We start from the raw sequence: 17,359 nt of genomic DNA on the forward strand, positions 1-17,359 counted from the left end.
ATCACGAGGGAAGATAGAAAAAACGGAGATCGATAGAACGATACGCGATACGCGATACGCGATACGCGATACGCGATACGAGCGAGTCGCTTCCGTCGAACCACGGAGAACCGCCCCGCATTGTCCGCAATTAAGACCCGTGTCGGAGTTTATTCCCCCCGGGGGTGGTGGGAACGCTCGACGAGCCGGCTCGACGATTCTCCCGCCCCGAATCTTTCCCCTCGGCTGAAAGCGGAGAGAGGGCCCCCTTAATCGGCTCCTAATAAACCGAGAAGGAGAAAATTACGCGGTTACGCGCCGCGGATAAAGGCGAGATTCGCTGATTAATCGATCAGGGAGGCGCCAAAGACCGCCCCGCGCATTATACCGGACCGTACCCCGTCATTAAGGGGCGCTCACGCACACAGTCGCGCGCCTACCCCGTGCGGGCGGCCGAGCGGTCGAACCAGCGAGCGGTTTCGCGAGAACGAGAACGAACGCGCTCGATCCATCGGCCTTAATGACTTCATGAGCGTGTTTTCGCGACGAGTCTCGCGCCCACCGAAACGGACCCGAAACCGTTCGCTTCCGGTCCCTCGGGCGAGCACGGAGATCCGCGCCCTCGAACCACCTCGAACCACCTCGAACCACCTCGAACGACGCTTACCCGATCGAGAACGATCGCTATCGGGGTAACGAGCGGAAGATACCGTGGACGCGTCCCCTCGATAACATCGAACGAAACGTCTTTCGCGCGACACTTTCTTTTGGATAAACGCACGCCGTTCCCGTTTCCGTAATTGCACGCGTCGCGTCGCGGCGCAGGGCGGACGCGCTGCGCGCGAGCTTGCCCTCTCGGCCCTCGGAGGCCGCGATTCGGAGCGAAGCGAGAAGGGTACGGGCACCAGCTGCTCGAGGACTCTGCCGAATCGACGAACGGAGCCAAACTCCGAACGTTTCTCCGTCGACGGAGGGGCCGCGCGAATTCTCGGTAGGCGTAAAACCCTGAGCGACGCCCGCCAACCGGGTACGGATCAAAGACGCGGACTTTGACAACGTTAACGCGTCGCGCGCCCGCGACCGCGACCGCGACACCGCTTTCGTTTACCTCGCGATCGTCGTCCGTTTCGTTCCTTGATGCGAAAGGGGAGACAAAAAGAGGGGCAAAAGGTTTCCCGATTACGGAGAAGGCAAGGGTCTCTCGACTACGCGGAAATTTTCGCGGGACGACGACCGTTTAGAGTGGCGCGAAACGGTCCGCGAAACGGTCCGCGACGCTTCGTGCTCGAAACAATGCTCGCGGTGTGGCATTAACGAGCCTGGCCCTCCTCGCGACCGCACCGCTGACAATATTCTTTTGTCCGAAGCTCGTCGATGGTCACGAACCAACGCGCGTTCTCCGTCCGGATATTTATCGCTCCGTCGCCGCTTTCTACGCGCGTTCTGTTTCGAGTTCTCTACATAGTAGTCGAATGTCTTGGCACCGGACGGAACATCCGAGACCGAATTACACGAGCGACCGAGTCGTTCGTTTCGCGGAAACATTCCGCTCCGCGTTCGCCCTCGCGCGAACCGTCGAATCGTCTTTCGAGAGACGGAATTTTCGTCGAGACGGGCGCGAGATACACGCCCCGCGCGGAAAAAACACCGTTTTCCGCTACGGTCGGTGTCGAGCCGGCCGTTCGATGAACGCGAGTAACGCGCGAACGCAGGTGTGGCACGCGACCGTCGCGAATTCACGCAAGGTTCGACGCGGGCACAAGGCAACCGCGCTCGCGCGCGCGTGCACACGCTCGTTGCGAAGCCGGCTCGGCAACATAGTGATCGCCGTGTAACGCGATATCGCGTTAAACCGTGCCCTTTCGCCTCTCCCGCTATTTCCTGCCCGACTTTTTCCCTTCCATGCGTCGCGCGTTTCGCGCGCCGTTCTCCCTTTCTTCTTTCGCCCGCTTCTTTTCTCGGAGAACGTTAAACGGACCGAGCCGCGTCGAAACGAGTTCCCGAAACACCGTGCCGCTTCGACGTTTCGAACGCGGTTTCTCCGTAACTCGAGAAATCCTCAAAGGGAACCAACTCGCGAGTTCTCTCTCGGTCGCGCGGAGAAGAAACGCTGCGAAAACGTTCGATCGAATCGAGCTCGTGGGAAAAGGACACGCCGCGCGTTGCCTCGGCACGCCTCGCCTCGCCTCGCCTTAATTGCCCCGAAATTGAGCTCGATAAGCGGGGAAGAGCGTGCGAGACGGCCGACAATTTCCTCGAAACCGGCCAATTTGTCCCCCGATCGTCGGAGCGATTCCGACTCGTTCGAACAACGAGCGCTCGCTTTGTACCGAAAAGGTGGCGTACGAAGCGGCCTCGCGATAGGGATCGCGAAACGGGGACAGAAAATTGGCGGAAGAACGGTTTCTCGAGGCGACGTTCGATACGAAAGAGGAGGAGGAGGTGGAGAAGGTCGACGAGGCGAAAGGAGAATCGAACGGTGGTAGGTTCGAGGGATCGAGCGGTGGACGGGTCGCGGGACGCCGAACAAATGGTCCGGCATTTGTCAACGCGGAAGCGAAGAATCGAAAAGTGTCGGGGACAGGTTACGGGGAAAGATTTCGTTCCGCGTACGCGCGAAGATTCATCGGACGTCGCCGCGTCGCCGCGTCGCCGCGTCGCTCGGTCGCTCGGTCGCTCGAGCGCCCGAGCGCTCGGGCACGGAGGGTTCGCGTTGAAAGCCGGTCCGGGACGACGGTGGCATTCTTTCGCCCGATGACGGACGCACGGAACGAATTCACGCGGACGGTTGGTTTTTCTCGCCGGCTCGAACGCGAGAAAAGGGCTCCGAACCGTATTACGGATTCACCGAACGATCTTCGGACTCCGAGCCATTATCGGTTCGTTAATGGTATGCGCCGGGAGACGTTAAATCACGGCACAAAGGATCGCGAGGCGAGGTGGCGCGGGAGTCGCGGGAGGCCGAACGAACAGCCGCCGCCGCCGTCGGCCGAACGAACGATTTCAATTCGTCTCGATCGCCGCGACGCGAATATTAAGGAGCCCGCGCGCGCTTCGAGCCCGACCGCGGAAAGAACCGCGAGACTCCTTTCGCGCGCGATCGAGCGCCCCCCGCTCGAAAACGCGTTCGAGTAAATGAGATGTCGCTCAGCCGACTCGATAAAATCGCAAACAACGGAGAAGGGAGAAAGAACGAAAGCGGGTCCGACGTCGATCATTTTTCATCGTCGATCGCATTAATTACCGTTCGAGATAGTTCGATCGCTCGGCACCGGTCGTTACCAGCGATCGATTAAAGGGGGAGAGGTCACGCTCGTCGACCGTTAATAGTATACGGTGCGCGTACGTTTAGCGCGATCGATTAAAGATACCCTAATGATTCCTCTCGTAACTTCTCGTCGCCCGATATCGCGTCGATCCGTTCCCGAGGTACCCCGAGGAGAGACCGATCTCATTTATCATTTTGCATTGCAAATGCGAAACGTTCGAGCGCGGCCGTGCAACCGCCCGCCACCCCGGACGCTCCGACTAAAATCACGTCGCGAACGGGACACGCGGACGGAGAACCTTCCGAGAAAAACGCGGAACCGAGCGACGGACCGCGAGTTTACCCTCCTTTCGAACCGCGAACTCGGAACGCGTCGCGAACCAGCGCGAACACCTGGAGAACGCGCGACCAGATGCTCCTTTTTGCCGAGAACTCGCACCTCGGACGATTTCCGTCCGCTCGTGCGCCGAGATAACGCGAAAATTCACCTTCCGGTATCGATCGAGCGAAACCGCGGTCCAACCTGTACGCGAGCTAGCTTCGCGAGCGAGTTACGGTCGCTGCATCCGCTTCCGTCCCACGCTCCTGTATTTTCCTTTTCGGTCGAGTTCGCTCCTACTCGCTGCCCGATACTCAACGGTTTACGACGCGCGATCTTATCATCCCCTCGACGGTGTTTCTCGAGGGCCCGTGCTCGCTCGGCCCTTCCCTCGGTCGTGCCCGCGACCACAGTCCGTACTCCATCCTCCGCTTCGAACGTCCGAATCTTTTTGCCCGAGGACCGCGGTGCTCCTCGTTCCTCGGGGTTGCCGATAAAAACCGCGTAAAGAGCGAGAAGATTCGAGGAGAACGATCCTTTATCGGTGCTCGTTTTCCCGTTCGATTTTACGAACGAGGAACGCTTCGAAAGCCCGTAAAAACCGCGCGATACGATCGGTGGAACGCGGCGATTCGCGTCGCCCGAAACAGCGATGGCGACGACTCGGGACGGAGGAGACCTCGCGGTGAAGATGTTCGTCGCGGATAAGGTATCCGAGGCGAGTTGCGCGTTGGGCGTTGCGCGTTGCGCGATGCACGCGAGGTTGCACGCGATCGCGGGCGAGCAGCTCGAGCAGAAGCGGAAGCGACGGTAGCCGCGGCTCGACTCTTATTAGCGGGATCGAGGGGCGCGGGAGCGGGAAAAACCGAGACCGGAGGGACGACGGCCCGCTCGGACGAATCGGCGGCGTCTAATTGCTTTCGCACTCGTAACTCCCGTGTCCGCTCGCGAAAAAGCCGAACAACCTCGGCGCGTGGTCGACGAAATTGCTCGGCCGGTACGGCTCGGCGCGCAAAGCGCGGCACGTGCCCCTGCGAACGGGGACGCCACGCTCGATCGAACCGATCCTTTTTTTCTTTTCTTTCTCCGCTCGGTCGCCGCGCTCCGCGTATCCGATCGAAACTCGTATCCTCGACGAACGGACAAAGCCGAACGACTCGCTCGACGATCGATTCGCTCGAAGGAGGTGTCGCGATCGACGCAGCGCGCGTTCCGCGTTAACGCCGCGACTCACCCTTTCCTCGAATCCGTCGCGTATTTCCGAAGGGTTTCTCGGAAACGGGGCACGAAATAGCTCGCTCCGCTTCGCGTTTCGGAGGAAAGCACCCTTTCTATATATACGCGGGCGCGTACGTACGTACGTACGTTAGGGCTCGCAGGCTGCCCTCGCTCCAACGGGGAAATATCGAAATACGGAAAAGGTTTCCCTATTTTTCTTCTAAAATTATCGGCGGCTCGACAATGCGCCGCACGTGGACCGCAGCAGCCGCTCGGCGGCGAGATCTCCTAAATTTATCTCGTCCGCGGGATCGGCGTCCCGTTTTACCGTAGGTTCGACGCGTTCGACGCGGGTCGCGGGTCGCGGGTCGCGGGTCGCGTGCCGCGATCGGGGACGTTCGTTGGTTCGTCGTTTCGTTGGTCGGTTGGTCGGTCGGTTCTCTCCGTCTCGCTCGCGTCGAGTTCCCGACACCGTCTGGAAACGACCCCGGCCCTTTGCAGCTGCGAGCTACCGCGACGGCTCGTAACTCTTCCCCGCGAGAGGACGGTAATTTAAAACGTACCGTCGTTCCAATTTCAGGGACGAACGCGTACGCGTACGCGTACGCGTACGCGCCGCGACACCGAAGGTGGTTCTCGCTCGCGCGGTATTCGATTCGAACGAGTCGTCCGCTCGGCGAGCTCGGTCTCCGCGGACGATACGGCACACCCCCGTAACGCGGCGTCGTTTTCGTTCCGAGACGTCTGGACGCGTCCCCGGGTTCCCGGTATCTCCGATATTTATAATCGCGAAACTCGCCTCGCATTAAAAGGCCCGATTCTCGGATCAGCGGAAGCCGGTCCGGTCTTAGATCTCGCGCGAGTAGACGACCGACACGTGTCGCGTCAAAAGCGAGCGCGGCGCGGCGCGGCGCGATCCTCCCCCGAGGCCCTCGCTCAGTTCCTCCTCTTTATTCGGACGACGTACTTCCGTCCCCGTTGCCCCGCGCGACGCGACATCCAGTTTCTCGCGCCACTCGATCTCCGCTTCCCATTTTCCGTTCTCGGTTTTCAAACGTTCCGCAAATATCCCGAACGACAACGTTTTCCCGCGTTCGCGACGCCCCCGGGCTGCCTCCTCGTGGATACCGCGCGTGCTGAAATTGGTTCCCCTTCGAACGGAACGAGGAACCCAGAGTTCCCGATCTTTCGACGACGCGACGCGACACTCCGTGGAGGATTGTCTCGCGAGCGCGATCGAAGCGTCGGTTTTCGACAGCTGCGCGCTCGCCGATTATGTGTAATTTTCGACCGGAGGTGGCAATGTCCGTGCGCGCCTGCGTAACTTCCACGGAATTCCGGTTCCGCGGAAAAAGGGACGATCGCATCGGGCTCGACAATTGCCGCGCTCCTCCTTTTCTTCGGTTTGCTTTTCCCGGACGAACAAAGCCGTCGCCCGACACCTGCGATCGCGGAACCGGAACCCGCGTACACGGTTCTTCGCGCCTCCGTTTAACCAGCGCCGAAAGATCGCAGCTCGATAACGCCGCTGGAGACAACGCCGCGGACGCAAATTTTCGAAAATTTCGACGTCTCGGAAACTTTCGGCTCGGAAGCTCCTTCGACTCGCGGCGAACGTTCAACGAATTACGGGAACAGCGATCGGAGATAATCTTCGTTCGCGACCGCGATTCGAATCGCGAAACGTCTTTGTACCCGTCCGAGCGCGAACGCGCCGTTTAAAAAGAAACCAGATCCGTTCCAAGTTCGTTCTTCTCTTTCCGCGCGAACGACCGACCGAACGAGCGAGCGAGCGAGCGAGCGAACGCCGCGGGCCGGGGGTGGGAGGGTATTTTACACGCGCGCGAACGCGCTCGACTACGTCGCGCGTTTCAACCATTCACCCGTACGCTCGCACGGACGCGAACCGTGAATGAATACGGGCGACGCTCGCACCCACGCGATTCATTGAAATTCAAATGATATCTGCTCCGCGCGGCGCGTCTCCAGCGAGTCTTTTTCTCTCTCTCTCTCTCCGTGTCTATTTTTCCCTCCTGGACCAGCCGCGTCCGAGAGACGCGTATGTGTGCGCGCCCGTTCGATAGAACGCGACGCGATGCGACGCGATGCGACGCGGCGCGTCTCGTTGTCTGAGACCGGCCGACACCCCATGGAAACGCGCGTGCTTTACATATATGCTTATAGGCCGGCAAAGATATTCATTATAATAGCGAGCACACGGCTCCGTGTAACATAATGCAGCTTTGGTATGCTAACCGGGGTCAAAATACAACTCTTCCGACGGCGTCGAGATTCGTGTCGGCCGTTTGTCCTCCGCGCGATGGAGACATCCCCGAATTCCAACACGCGCGCGCTTCCTACGCGGCCCACCCTCTCTCGCCGACGCGCTCCTCGAGGATCGGCTACCAGGACGTTGCTTCCCTTTAATCTTATTGTTTCTTTTCGCCACGGAGAGAGGTCGATTTTCGTAATTTCGTTGCAATTTCTCTCCTCGCGATTTCGCGGTCCGAGCGTCTCTTCCACGGCGGGAAACCTCGCTCCGAATTGTACGCCGCTGCGAGGATCGTTTCTTCCGAGCGGAGCTAAACGTCCAAGTTGTAGAAAATTTGCGCGCCGGACGCGACCGGTCGCCTCGTTCCGAGCCGCGTTACCGCGGAGCGGAGAAAGAGTACGATCGGGAGGAGCCGCTCCACCGGCAGAGCCGACGTCCCTTCGGTAGTTTCGATAACGACCACGAGACAGACGCGAACGAGCGAGAACGCGGCCGGACCGAGGGGGAACGCTCCTTCGATCGCTCGCTTCTAACGAGCGCGCGGAAAGCGTAGGTAGCTTAATAGCCGTATTTACTACAGCCTCGTCCAATTATTGGGTAAACACGAACAATCCGCGGGTCGATACGGCGTTTCTTCTCTTTTTCTCGACGAGGAAAGAGCGACGCCGGCGAACCGTTTACGGATAAGTCGACGCAGGTGTTGCGCGCCGAGTAAGTGGATTAGTTCGCCACGGCCGCCGCGTTAGAATTCTCCGTGAAACGGGGGGGTCTTCGTCGTCGTCGCCGTCACCGTCACCGCCGCCGTCGCCGTCGCCGTCGCCGTCGTCGTCGTTCTTTTGAAGAAACGTGCGCGCTCGCGAGAAACAGAGAGAGAGAATTAACAAACCGTTGCACCGAAGGGTGCTACAATGGAACCGAACACGCTCGGACAAATCCCTCGCCGTGAACGAGCTTTCGTTCGACGATCGTTCCGTTGCACCGTGCCGTAATTGCGCTTCCGCGCGCATGGGTTCGCTAATTGATCGATAAGCGGGAATACGGAGATAATGACCGACGGGAATCCCGGGGACTGGAAAAAAAGAAGAGAATCCGCGAGAAGGGTTATTAATCGACCGGCGACTAATTGATACGTCGTGACTCGAACGGAGACTCGTTTCTCCGAGACGGGAACCTCTTCTCGAAGGTCGAGGCGCGAGTCGAGTCGAACCTCGTGGTCGTCGAGACCGGGAGGAATCGTTCCCCGACGAGCATCGTCGATCGAAATCGCGACGCGCCATTTTCTTTTACCCCCGCCTAGCGATCGTAGACCGTTCGACGAGTAATTTTCGCGCCCGAGCGCCGCTCGCGTCGCAAGGACATCGAAACTCGGCCGGTTTTGTCTCGCGAACCACCGGAGAGAAACAATTCCCGGTATTATCGTCGGTCCGTGTGTCGCGCGGCACGATTTCCGCTCGCGTCGTCGATACCGACACCGACACCGACACCGACACCGACACCGACATCGACACCGACGACGACAACGTGGCCGGCGATAACGCGACCCTCCGATACGCGGAGCCTGCGCACTCGCGCTCGTGGATGCGCGCACCGACACTCGCGCGAAAACGGTGCAAAGAGTCGGCCGTGCACACGTATATGGGAGCGAAATACCCGGCAATTTGCAGCTTTACGAGTTATTTCGCAATGGCTGCAAAGTATAGTGGTACGGTATTATACCGGTCGTGGTAGCCCGAGTCCACGGTCAGCGAACGGTGTTGCGAGGAGGGACGATGCGCGCCGAGATACGCGTAGGTGTGTACGTCGGGGTACCTCGTACCTCGGACGCGAAGAGGAGCGCCGTGTCGGCGCGTCGGCGACTCGGCGAGTCGACGAGTCGGCGTCTCGCTGGCTACCGGTAGGACGGTCCGTGTACGCGGACCTTCGTCCTCGAGCGACGACGCCCGGCCCGGTACTCCGTTTCGAGTACTCGGTTGCGTCGGGGCGCGTTCGCGCAACAGACCAAACGAAACAACGTCGCACGTTCGGTCGCGATACGCGAGAAAACCGTCGACCCGGTTTTATCGTCGCGAAACAATTTGCATCGTTCCATATTCCTATCGCCGGTCGATAAAACGACGACGCCGGTGGCGGCCATCGGTTCGCTCGACCGAGAACAACCTTTCGAATCGATCGCGAAAGGGGGCAGGAGGAGGAGGAGGAGGAGGAGGAGGAGGAGGAGGAGGAGGCGGTGGAGGACGCGAGTTGCCGCGCGAGCTCGTACTCGTTGCGCGAGATCCTTGCCGCGGCTCGAAAAACGGCCGAGATCCCGAGGAAGAGGGGCAGGAACCACCGTCCTCCGCGAAGAGGAAAGATTAAAGACCCGGCAAGTACGCCCCCACCGGAATGATGGATGCGATCCGTGAGACGCGGGCGCCGCTCTTCGAGTAGGTGGAGACTTCCATTTTCGTTCCTTCGTCCCTCGAGCGTCCCCGGTTCGCGTTCCCTCGCGTTCCCTCGCGTTCGTTCGCGTTCGTTCCCGTCGGTGCGCTTTAATCGGCGATACGCGAGCCCTCCGATCGAACCGACCACGCGGAAAGGGACCGAGACCGAGACCGAGACCGAGACCGAGACCGAGACCGAGAACGGGAGAGGAAAGGAAGAAACCCTCGTCCTGCTACCGTTCGAGCATGGTAGGTGTTTGTCGCGCCCGATGGAGGAGTATCGCCCGCGCGCGAACAACAATCTAAATGGTAATCCGATACCACACCCTCTTTGCAAAAACCGAAAACCACCGAGCGGTCCGACGGGCCGACGGGCCGACGGGCCTCGCAAAAATCACCGCGCGAGCCGAGGGCGCGACGAGACGGGACAAAAAGCATTAACAAGACTGCGATGCGCGTCCGGCTAATTCTATAACTCCGGCGTGCCCCTCTCTGGTTCTCGTTCTCGTTCTCGTTCTCGTTCTCGTTCGCGTTCGCGTTCGGGTTCCCGTTCTTCTTGCGAGCGAAGAAACACCGTCGACGAACACGCCGTTCGGGAACGGTCGGCAGGGGGGCGGGCGGGCGTGCGGCCGGCCGGCCGGCCGGTCGGCCGGGTAATTATCTCCCGGTCGTGTAAAAATAATAATTAGCTCCCATCGTTGCATTAATTAAAGCCCCCACCGCGGCAGGAAAGTCTTTCCCGGCGCGTTTGCCTCCCGCGCGAGAGAAGGTTCGCCGCCCATAATTACGCGTCCCTCGTGGCACTAACCACTGTCCCGCAAAGGGCGACCGCTTTACACGCCCACGTCGCTCGGTCTCCTGGTCCGCGAGCGTATCGCGAGACACCGAGCGGTGCGTCCGTCTCTCGAAGGCGGTTCGACGTCGTTGATTCAACGATCTCGCGAGATCGTTCGCGTGACCGATATCGAGCCCGTTTCGAGGATTCGCGGCTCTCGGTCGGCGATGCCCCGATAAAAGGGACCAACGAACGCGGATGTATACAGAGAACTTAGGTACTTGCCTGACGCACCTGTTTGAACTGCTCTTCGAAGCTCCAGCTGGTTTGCTGCTGGTGATTCGTTCCCGTCGAGTTGTTCTGCGAATGATTGCTGCCCTCCCGAGGTTCGCCGCCGTTTCGCGCGCTGCCCTGCGACGATTCGCTGGAATGCGAGCTGGCCGAGGACGTCATCTGATTCCCCAGACCGGCGCCGATCACGGCCGACTGCGAGTGGCTGTTCTGCGCGTGATGCTGCGGCGTTAAAAACGCGGCCGGCGGTGGAAACGTGAACGGCAGATTGAACCCGCCGGCGGCGCCGGCGCCCATCGCCGCTTGCAGGGCCTCCAGCCCGCTTTTCCCGGTCAACGCGTCCACGTCGTTTTGCTGCGGAAAAGGAGCGAGATCGAGATCACCATTAGGGCCTGGTTGCATCGAAAGCGCGGAGGATCGCCCCGCGCGATCCTCTTCTACCTCTTATCGGGACGACGAACGCTTAATTTTCGACGAGCTTAATTTTCTCACGACCAAGTTTACCCGCGAATTAACGGAGATAACTGCGCGTCGCGCGACGCCGAAGCCGACGCCGCCGATTGTCCGTCCTGCCTCGTTTCTCAATCGGCGTCCGCGTTCCGACTCAATCGCGACGATTCATCGACCGAGCCGTAAAAATGCAACCGACCGCGCGGAAACTACGCTCTTTTCTCACTGACCTCCATTTTGAGCTTCGTCAGAAAGTGCGGATGGTGCGTGCTCATCAGACTGTTCAAGTGCGTTAATGGAGTGGGTGTACCGGCCGGCACGGACGCATTGTCCGACGAAGAGTGCGTGTTACCCTGAAGCGGCTGCTGAGGTAACTCCTCCCCGCTCTCCTCGTCCTGGAGGTCCGGATCCGACAAATCCTCCTCCTGGTGCGACTGAAAGCAGATCGAGCGCTCCGGTTAGATCGGTCGGGTCGAGGGCGAAATTCGGCCGAGATTCCGAGGGAAAACGGGGAACGAACGGAAAGCGGCGAACTCGTTTGGTATTCGTTCGGGTCGAAGGAAACCCTGGGAACATCGATACGCTGTATCGACCGTTCGGGTGCAATCGCGTGGGTAAAGAGGGCAGATATCGAGGCATTAAACATTAATTAGGAAAATGGCGAATGAGCCGCGTTATATACGCCGCGATACCCGCTATCGGGCAGCATTATTATGCTACGGGTGTCATAAGTGTTTTACGGCTGTGCCCGTGTTGCACCGGTGCCCAGATAAAACTATACAAAGTGACACTGCTGCGAACGGAAATGGACGTCGTAAACGGGACGGAAAAAAACGGATGTTTCGTCGTCTTCGTCGTTAATCGATTCCGTCTCGCAATCGCTTCACGGTTTATCGCAATACCCGGACGAACGCGAACGGATAATTATTTTTCCGACCGATATCCGTTCGTTCGGTTCGTTTGGTTCTTTCTCCTCCCCGTCCATCGGTCGATTCGTTTTTCGAGCCTCGTCTTCCGAGTCGCGAAAGCCGTTGCTTCGGCTTCGAAATCGGCGTTATCGCGAAACCGACAATTGCTTTCTCACGATCGTATCGCGACGCGTTATTGGTTATTACCGTTTGCTGCGGGCAGGACGGAACGCAGCCGGTCGCGTTTCTCCGTAACCCCTTCGAGATACCTCGTCGATACGAAAACTCCCCTCCAATTTCGCGACGCGAACGAGAACGAGAACGAGAACGAGTCCGTTGGAAGAAAGAAAGAAACGACCGGTCCGACGGAAACGGGGATTCTTTCCCCAACGGAGCGAGAAAACGGTTCTCGATAGTCGAGGTTCACCGATTCTCGTCGAGGTGCGGTGCGCGGGCTTCTTTATCCACGGCTCCCGACATGCAAATAGATTCATCGAATCCCCGAGCGCATTCAAATGTCGCGGTCTCCGAGCCGTCTACCTGAAAAGGGCGGACACGGAGCCGAACGCGGACGCGGACGCGGACGCGGAGTTGGATAAATATATACCCGTGGAACGCAGGTGCCGCGCAGGGTGTACCAACCACGGCCCCGATTCGAAATGGAATCGCGATCAACCGGGGTGGAAGGGGGTCGGAAAAAACCACCAGATACAAGGACGGGGTCCCTCTGTCGGCGTTTCGAGCACGTGCGATAATATTGACCCTTCGCGGTGGTCAACGAGGGCCGCTCGCTCGCGGTCGATGGAATCCTAATCAAATACGAAACGAGTTCGTATTCCTTCGAGTTCCGATCCATCGACCGGGAACGGGAATCGGTCGAAATTCCCCTCTCGAGGAGACGATAAGATTCTTCGCGGCGAGGAATATTCCGAGCGGTTCGCGGGAGCGTTTTACGCTCTCGAGAAAGCTTTCGGTCGAATCGCACGGCCAATATTTGTTGCATATTCAACGAGGACTCCCGCGGTAAAACTGTCCCGACCCGCATGTGGGACAGCCGACAGCGAACGCGTTAACGCGTTAACGCGTCGTTCGTTCGATGTCTTTGCAATAGTCGACGTCGCGAGTTTCTTTCCGATAAGACGCGCCGTGAAAGTTTCTCGGAAAGGTGTCCGCCGCGAGCCAGCCGTTTCGCGAAAGATACGCGCGTAGAAAGTCCCACCGAGAGAAAGAGAGGACCGCGGACACGAATTACGACGGTTAACGGTCTCGCATCGGTATTCCCGGGCCGCGCGAATCCTACGATCGAAGAGGGTGCTCGAGGACGGTCCCGTCGTTACGATAATCGGGGTGTCTGGCATTGTTTCGACGCGGAGCGAACGTCTCGTTCGGCGCGTAGGTGCTCGAATCCCCGAGCGAGGACCCCTATTTTCGAGGGCCGTTTCTCACCCGCGCCGACACCCACGATACGCCGAACCGCCAGACGAGAAGGAAGTCGGTTCGCGACTCGTTTCGCAACGCGCGGACCTCCTTCCCGCGATTCGACGAAAGACTTTCTTTAAGAGGAACAAACAATCCATTTATTCTCTTCGAGTTTGTCTCTTCTTCTCGTTCGCGATACACGCTCGAGATGAAACGAATAAATCAATAGAGAGCGGTCCCCGTACGGCTTAAGCCGTACCACCCAAAGCTTCGGGTAAAACTGTTGTTACCCCGGGCAAACAAGTGGGCGCGGCCAGCTCTTCCTCTGGAAGAAGAGAATCACTCCCACGTTTCTGTCACCGGGAATACCTCCGGACGATCGCGTCCCTGCATAATTCGTAGGTTCGCCTACCGAAAACACGTTCCGAGCGAGTCGCGCGTAGCAGAGCGGGGCGCGGCGCGGATCGAGAGTCCCGCGCGATCGACGACGACGACGACGACGACCGCTCGGTCTCGTTAGCTCGGTTTTGCCGCAAAAGGCAAACACCTGTGCTCCGCGATGCATCGAGGAAACGTCAACGCCGATCCACGCTCTCGGAGAACCGTTTAGCGCGAAATTTTCGACGCTATTTTTAACGCGTTCGCACCGCAGCCTTTTCGGGGCATTTGCCGACTCGATCTCGTTTTAGACGCCGCCGTCTCCACCCACGGAGAAACTACCGTCGCCGTATCGCGTCCCCCTGACTCGAAATCGCCCGACTTTCGCCAACGACCTTTTTCTTTCCTATCGTTCGAAACGGAGACCGAACCGTTTCGAACCGGACACCCTGTACGGACCGCGACGTCGCTTCCTCCGAACTCGCCCCTCGGTCTCATGAAGACGTTTTAACGAGATTTAATATATCCCGGGCACGACAATAGCTAAATTTACCGGAGACCGGGCCGCGACGCGTTATCCCTTACGAGCCGCGGCAGATAACCGCGAGTCCGCCGTGATTTATCGCCGCGCCGCCGCTCCACGATTGTTTTATTGTTTATACCTTATAGTTTGCACGCTTCGCGGGTGTAACCGTGGCTCCGTTAACAAAGACTCGCGCGAGCGCGTGTCCGCTCGCGCCGCGGCCGGTAAATCATCGCCTAAACGCTCGAGGCGCTGCGGACGGCGCGCGTCTCTAAATTTTCTAATTATCGTCGCGCGTTCGTCGAGAACCTTCCGCTTTTCCAGAGTTTGCGCTCTCTATCGGGAACGCGGACGCGCGAGCTCGAGTCATTTTTCGGCTCGTCGATCTTCGTCGACGCCGACTCGGCGTCGAAGGACGCGCGCCCGTATCGTTCGCGAGGTACGAAAGATTCTTAAAAGAGACGCGGCACGGAAGATCAAAGAGTTCGATCTTTCTCGCCGGGACAGCTCGAATCGATTCCCGAGACGCGGAACGTTCGTCACGGTTCTCGGTTTTGCGAGCCGATGAAAAATTTCCACGCGAAAAGAAGCTCTCGAGCGGACCAAGAACGAAAGAACAACGCGCGGTCGGACGAGTCGGCTCGCTTCGCGGCAACGCGACGAGATTAAACGGAGGTTAAAGGCTCGAGAGCTAAAAAGGCTATACGGTCTCGCCTCGAGGCTCGTGGGTGTCTTCGTGACGAAGTGCCGGGTGCAAGCCGGGTGCAAGCCGGGTGCAAGCCGGTGCACGGAGGGGGGTCGAAAAACGAAGAAACGATACGATTCCGGGCGTATTACACGGACGATTAATTCGAGCTCGCCGCGGTTGCGAGATACATCGCGCGGCCGGAACACCGCGTCGCGCGATAAACGATCCTCGATCGTTTTCCGAATCGGCCGACTCGAACCAACGACCGCCATCGTTTCGAACGTGAACGGTATCGCTCGTTATCGAAAGTCTCCTCGTGGCGCGAAAATATCTTTACGGAAAATGGAAAAGCGGTGAATCGACGAACGCAAAGACGCGTCGCCTCGAACTCGTTTCCCCGGTCGGTAGCGCGGGGGAAAGGAACTCGCGAAGAAAGTTTGCGCGAAAGAACGCGAATCCCACGCTGGACGAAAGAGCCGGGACGACTCTAAACGATCGTTCGACGAAATACGACGAAATTTAAAGAGCCGTTTTACCTGCGCGTCCTGTTCGTCGCATCGAAGGAGAAGCGGAGGCGAGCGGCGCAACGATTTAACGAATGACCCGGCGTTCATCGACGCGCAATAAAAACGAAAGTTTAAGTATCTACACGAGTTCCGTTGAGATCCCCTGCGGTGCTCCCACGTAGAGATCACGGCTTCATCACCGGATCTCTTTCTCTCTCTCGTGTACGTACACGCATCGAGTACCTACTCGTGTACTCGTGCGGCTCGTGAAATAAATTCATAAGTGGCCGATGATAAACAGCTACGAATCGAAGTCGTTTTGGCAGATCGATCGATTTAGATTGAGAGATTACCCCTGGCGGTCACCGTCGTGCCGGGGCCGCGGGAGGACGCGGTTGGACGCGGGAGGACGCGGGAGAACGCGGGAGAACGCGGGAGAACGCGGGAGGACGCGAGAGGACACGGGAGGAGGGGCTGATTTATCGGCTCGGGCAGGGCGTTTGTCAGGTATATAAATTCATTGACCATCGGAATCGTCATCGCTGTAATCGCCTTTATTTATCAATATCGCCGGGAAGGCGCATCGATCAAAGCTGTCTATTTAGGCGAAGCTTCCTACGGGACACCTCGTCGGGGAACATCGTCGCGGTGCGGTGCGGTGCGGCGCGGCATGGCGCGGCACGGCACGGTACGGAGCGGAGCGGAACCGTTCGTACGGGATCCCGATACGACGAAAACGCGAGTACGGGGAACGATTCTTGTTCTCTCGATCCCGGCCGGTCTCGAAACGACTGGAATCGATCGCGAGCCGCGCGGCTCGGCTCTCCGTCTTCTGCGAGCGTCCCGTTCCACGTGTTCGCCAGATTCGAGATCTCGAACCACTCGCGGCGGACGCGAGAATTATTTTTATCGATCCGGTCTTACGCAACCTCCCTCGGCCTTGGCAGGGGGCACTTCGCTTCCAAAAGAAGCGGTAAACTTTTCCCCTCCCGATGTTTCTCCGGGCGTCCGCGGCCGGGAGGAATTTCGCTACGGAGATTCGCGTATCCGTCGTCGAACTCTGCGGCCGATCGGTTCGAGCGAACTCGAACGTTCGTCGCGAGAAAAGCTGTCTCCCGATCGGCGTCGCGTCGGGGGGAGAGAGAGCTCGTACGGTATCCCGGGCTCCGAGGGCGGTCCGCAAGATCAAGTTCGGGGAAAAGGGTCCCCATCGCGAGAGCCATATTTATAACCGTGGCGCGTTTCGTGTAAAGTAAATCGGAGACGCGGTGGAAAGACGGACGGACGATGGCTGCTCCGCCAGATTTAATTAATGACCCGCCGAGTTTGATCTGCCGCTACAAAGACCGAAGGCGAGAGAGCCCCGATATCTCTTTCTCCTTCTCCCTCTTGTTCCCAGCCCCCTCCCGGCCGTCGTTCTCGGCCACCGAGTCCCTCGTAAGAGCGAGCGGGAGACCCGAGAGCAACGTTTATTTCGGTCTTGGAGCGAGCAAACGCGAGAAAGGGCGGCCTCGACGACTCCTTCCGTCTCTCTTATTGTTGTTCGAAAGCGCCACGACCGCGTCTCGCTCCTCCCGCCTTTCGACCCTTTTACCGTTTTATTGCGCACGGACCCCGTGCGTGAACGCCGCCCGACAAATTGCGCGACCGAAACTCGACTCTCGTTCCGTCGAGAGAGTTCGCCCCACCCGACCGTATCGACGACATTGTGAAACAACCGTCGATCGTTGGCAACTTCTCTCGACGCCGCGCCGCACCGCACCGCACCGCGCCTGCCTGCCTGCCTGCCTGCCTGCCTGCCTGCCTGCCTGCCTGCCGACGATCCCGCCCCGAACCGAACGAAGAAAAAGAAACCTCCCCCGTGAACCAGCGGAAACGATCGAGCTTCGCGTTCCGCGGTCCGCGGTCCGCGATCCGCGCTCCGGACCGAGTAAACACCAAAGCG

At 59.0% G+C, this 17,359-nt stretch overlaps 1 protein-coding gene and 1 long non-coding RNA gene across 3 annotated transcripts in view; one reads left to right on the plus strand and one right to left on the minus strand.

Moving 5' to 3' along the window:
• The window catches only part of LOC143151184 (uncharacterized), a 157,509-nt gene that overhangs the window by 111,641 nt on the left and 28,509 nt on the right, over positions 1-17,359 (plus strand). The gene's annotated exons all lie outside the window — the stretch shown is intronic.
• Retn (retained) overlaps positions 1-17,359 on the minus strand; it is a 71,477-nt gene that overhangs the window by 34,171 nt on the left and 19,947 nt on the right. The window contains exons 2-3 of one of the 2 annotated variants that reach the window (XM_076320054.1): positions 11,223-11,426; positions 10,546-10,896 (exon numbers count right to left, since the gene is read on the minus strand). In XM_076320054.1, coding sequence (XP_076176169.1) covers positions 10,546-10,896; positions 11,223-11,426 — 555 coding nt within the window. Of the gene's footprint in view, positions 1-10,536; positions 10,897-11,222; positions 11,427-17,359 lie in introns of both variants that reach the window. The other variant, XM_076320053.1, reaches the window with a different exon arrangement.

Source organism: Ptiloglossa arizonensis, chromosome 9 (genome assembly GCF_051014685.1).
Source record: "Ptiloglossa arizonensis isolate GNS036 chromosome 9, iyPtiAriz1_principal, whole genome shotgun sequence".
NCBI lineage: Eukaryota > Metazoa > Arthropoda > Insecta > Hymenoptera > Colletidae > Ptiloglossa > Ptiloglossa arizonensis.